The 3,702-nt window shown below is 69.7% G+C and overlaps 1 protein-coding gene across 1 annotated transcript; it reads left to right on the top strand.

Annotated features, from left to right (window-relative positions):
• Positions 1-173: 173 nt before the first annotated feature.
• On the top strand, positions 174-3,054 carry MNEG_12340 (hypothetical protein; the record flags this gene model as incomplete). Its single annotated transcript, XM_014039188.1, has 7 exons — positions 174-260; positions 462-555; positions 792-1,056; positions 1,315-1,598; positions 1,884-2,094; positions 2,260-2,518; positions 2,839-3,054. The coding sequence occupies 7 exons, from the start codon at positions 174-176 to the stop codon at positions 3,052-3,054; spliced, it is 1,416 nt and encodes a 471-aa protein (XP_013894642.1).
• Positions 3,055-3,702: the final 648 nt, after the last annotated feature.

The following is a 3,702-nucleotide window of genomic DNA, read 5'->3' as shown; positions in this document are numbered from 1 at the left end:
CCGCCGCGCCCGGCGCCCCCGTCGCGGGCGCGCCCGCGCCGACGGACGCGGTGGCGGACGCGGTGGCTGTGCAGTACCACTGCGCGCTGAACTTCAACCTCGGGGGATCCATCAAGAAGAACGTGACAGTGCTGCGTGTCGCGGAGGACGGGCCGCTGAGCCCGGGCGCATTCATGTGCGCCCGCGAATGCAACAAGATGGGCGCCTCGTGCGCGGCGTTCGGCGTCGTGGCGGGCAGCAACTGCTACCTCATGGGCTCGGTGGGTGCGGGGCCGAGTCGGCGGCGCTCGGAGGGGTTGCCGAGGGGACGGCCTGCGGCAAGCGAGCGGTGGCGCCTTGCTTGCCCGCGCAGGCGGCGCGGCGGAGCTTGCCGCGCGGTTGGAAGCAGAGAGGGAGCCGTGAGTCAAACTTGCACCCCGCGGCTCCGACGGCGTGCCGCGCGCGTGCCGTGTGCCCCGCAGATTAACGCGTCCGCTGGCGGCGCGGACTCGTTGGTGACCGCGGTCTGCATGAAGTCGATCCAGGACTGGATGGCGTTCGGTTCTGCGCACGGGAGTGCGTGGCTGTCGACGCCGGGTTGCTGTGCCGCCGTGGGAGGGGGGCGGGGGGGCCGGTTGAGCCAGGCGACTCGAAGCCGCGGTTGCTGCTCCGGGCGCGACACAGGAGAAAAGGCGCCGGCGCCTGAATGCCAGGGGTGGGCACTGTCGGTGCGCCCCAAGCGGCCGCTCGCGCCCTGGACCTGTCTTCACGCTGCGCCGCCCGGACCCCCGCCACGCCGCCGACCCCCACAGTCGCCGTGTCGCGAGACAAGTACTACTGCATACCCACGTTTGACGTCCAGGGCTGGCCCGCCGGCCAGGGCCCGCCGCCCGCGGCCGGCTCCGACGACGCCGGGCCGCCCGCGCCGGCCAAGCCCGCCGTCACGGACTTCCCCACCAACGTGGAGCCCACCATCTGCGCGGGCCAGTGCAGCACAACCCCAGGCTGCGAGTACTTTGTGCAGACGCTGCCCGCGGGCTGCTACCTCAAGAGCCGCCCCTTCGACTCGGACTCCCCGTGAGCCTGCCGGGGCGTGCCGGGGCGTGGCGGGGCCGCTGGGGCGCACCGGGGCCGTCGGGGCGCGCTGGGGGTGCTGAGGCGTGCCAGGGCCGCTGGTTCATGGCAGGGCGGCAGTGACACCGGCGCCCTGACAAGTCGGGTCATCGAACTGCCTGCTTGGGGGTCGTTGCCCCCGGCATGCATACCAGCGACACTGCACCAACGACGACCCCGCTGCTGGCTGCCCGCGGCGGCGCCGCGCACCCGCCTCACCAGGTTTGGCTCCACCGGCCCGAGCAAGTCGGTCGACGTCTCCTGCTTCCGCGGCGAGGAGGCCTGGACGCGCGCCGGCGCCATCCTGACCGCCGCGCTGCCGCAGCAGCCCGTGCTCTTCAGCGGCGGCGGCGTGCTGACGGCCGCCGTCGCGGCAGGCGGCGCGGGCGCGGGCGCGGGCGCGGGCGCGGCGGCGGGCGCGGGCAACGCGACGGCGCTGACGTACTACTGCGTGCGGGAGTATGGACTCAACGGCACCGTGCTGTCAAACATCACTGTCGGGCCGGGTGCGAGGCATGCGCGTGCGCACGCGACAGGCCGGGCGCAATGCGAGCGGATGTGCTGTGAGGCAAGGGCCTTGGGGCTGGGGAGCGGGGCCCGGTGGTGCAGCACAGGGATGGTGCCTATCTACACCTTGGGGCCACAGCAGAGCGGGCTGCTGCCTCACAGGCGTCCGTTCACGAAGCGCAGAGCTCCTGGCCCCGGACTTTTCCCCTTTTCTCACCAAACCCTGGCTCCCGTTCCAACGTGCATGCTGCCCCTGGCGGGTCCCTGCGCCCAACGCCCCTCAGGCGACCTCGGGACGGTCGCGTGCGCCGCCGCCTGCGATCAGGCCGGCGCGGGCTGCGCCGCCCACATCACCGACGCGACCGGCGCGTGCACCCTGCTGCGGGACTACCAGCTCAACACCTCCACGCCGGACAGCCTCAAGTACGCGCTGTGCTTCAAGAGCGTCAAGCAGTGGCAGGCGTTTGGGCAGCCGGACAAGCAGGGCATGTACTGGTGAGGGCGGCGGAGGCCGCGGCTGCTCGGGGCTGGGCGTCGGGCGGGCCCGCACGGGTTTTGGTCCGCCCCCTTCCCCGGCTGGCGTTTGCGCAGTGGCACCTCCAGGCGCCGTGCGCCCACCGCTTGAGCCACCACGCGGCCCCCGCCCCCCTCGCTCCGCAGCATTAAGAAGTACGACGTCGCCGGCGACGGCATCACGACGCGCGACTTTGTCACGATCACCTCCGGCGCCGGTGCTGTCGAGTTCTGCAAGGGCCAGTGCACGCAGGTGCCCGAGTGCGAGTTCGTTGTGACTCAGCTTACCAAGTGCTACCTGAAAAACAACATTCAGGGCGGGACCTACGGCAAGACGGGCGCCAGCCAGATAACGGACGCGACGTGCGTCAAGGGCGCGGACAACTGGCTCAAGTTTGCGCTGCAGGTGGGCGCGCGAGTGCGCGGGGGGAAGGCCAACGGTCGCTGCTTGCCAATGGTCGATCGAGTCGGTGGGTGACGGTTGAAGGCAGCTCAGTGAAGGTGCTGCTGCCGATTGCTAGTTGCTTGCGGCAAACGGCGTGCTCTGGCGACAGGTGGACAGGCGCTGCAGGCGCTGCCTTGCAGAGCTCAGGGCTGGACATGCGCCCGTGCTGTGCTCAACGGCACGCAGCTTGGGTTGGCAGCCGCGCGGGGCGTGCGGGCGCCCGACCTACGACCTCTGCGAGGCCACTGCACAAGCTCCCAAACGCCCATCCATCACCGCAGGTGTCCAACCAGCCGGCCGCCGGGGCCGCGTCGGCGCCGGGCGTGCCCGGGGGGGCGTCCAACGTCGGCATGATGCTGCCCGCGCGGCGCAACGCAGACGCCGCGAAGCTGGGGGTCACAAATGGGGCGCGTGGGCGCGAGCGGCGCGCGACGGGCGTGTGGGGGCCGGCGGTCGCAACGGTCGGCTGCCTGCTCGCTGGATTGTTGTTGGTTTGAGCTGCCCTCGCAGCGGCCGCGGAATCTGTTGTGCATTGTGTTGCAAAGCGCCCGTCAGCATCGCAGCAAACTCAATTTACTTTGTTGTCTTCCTTTCTTGCTGCTGTGCTCTGCTCTCTTGCGCCAGCTGCTTGGCCGCTGTCGCTGGCCGCTGCCAACACACACCGACTCACCACAAGAAACGCGCGTATCACTTGGTTTGGAGCCTGCGGCGCCCAGCCTTTAGTCAACTCTCCCTACGTCGGCGCCTGTGCGCCCGAGCTGGGGGTAACACACTGTAAGCACACGGGACTCGCGCTAATTTGCAGGGATGCAGGGGCGCGAGGAACCCCTGCTGGGGCCTGGGTGGGGGCAAAGGGGGCGTGGATCAAGTTTTTGGGAGGGGGGGCACCCACCGGGTGTCCCGATGAGTGCTCTTTGTGCGCGGGTGAGTGCAATGGTCTGCCCTTTCACACTAGGGTAAACGGGGCCAAGGCGGGGTTGGTAGGAAAGGGATGTGTCAGTGAATTGGAGCAATACCAGGGAAACGGGATATGTATAGCGAGGAAATCTTGGAAATCTCGGCGGGAGTTGAGGGGGCCGGCAACGACATAGGCATGGTCGGCGCGCGGTGTGGTGGCGCAAAGCACACTCTCATACAAGCTGCTC

The sequence above is a fragment of the Monoraphidium neglectum genome, assembly GCF_000611645.1.
Source record: "Monoraphidium neglectum strain SAG 48.87 unplaced genomic scaffold scaffold03195, whole genome shotgun sequence".
In the NCBI taxonomy this organism is placed as follows: Eukaryota; Viridiplantae; Chlorophyta; class Chlorophyceae; order Sphaeropleales; family Selenastraceae; genus Monoraphidium; species Monoraphidium neglectum.
The sequence above is the reverse complement of the archived record's forward strand: the minus strand, read 5'-3'. Positions and strand labels throughout refer to the sequence as shown.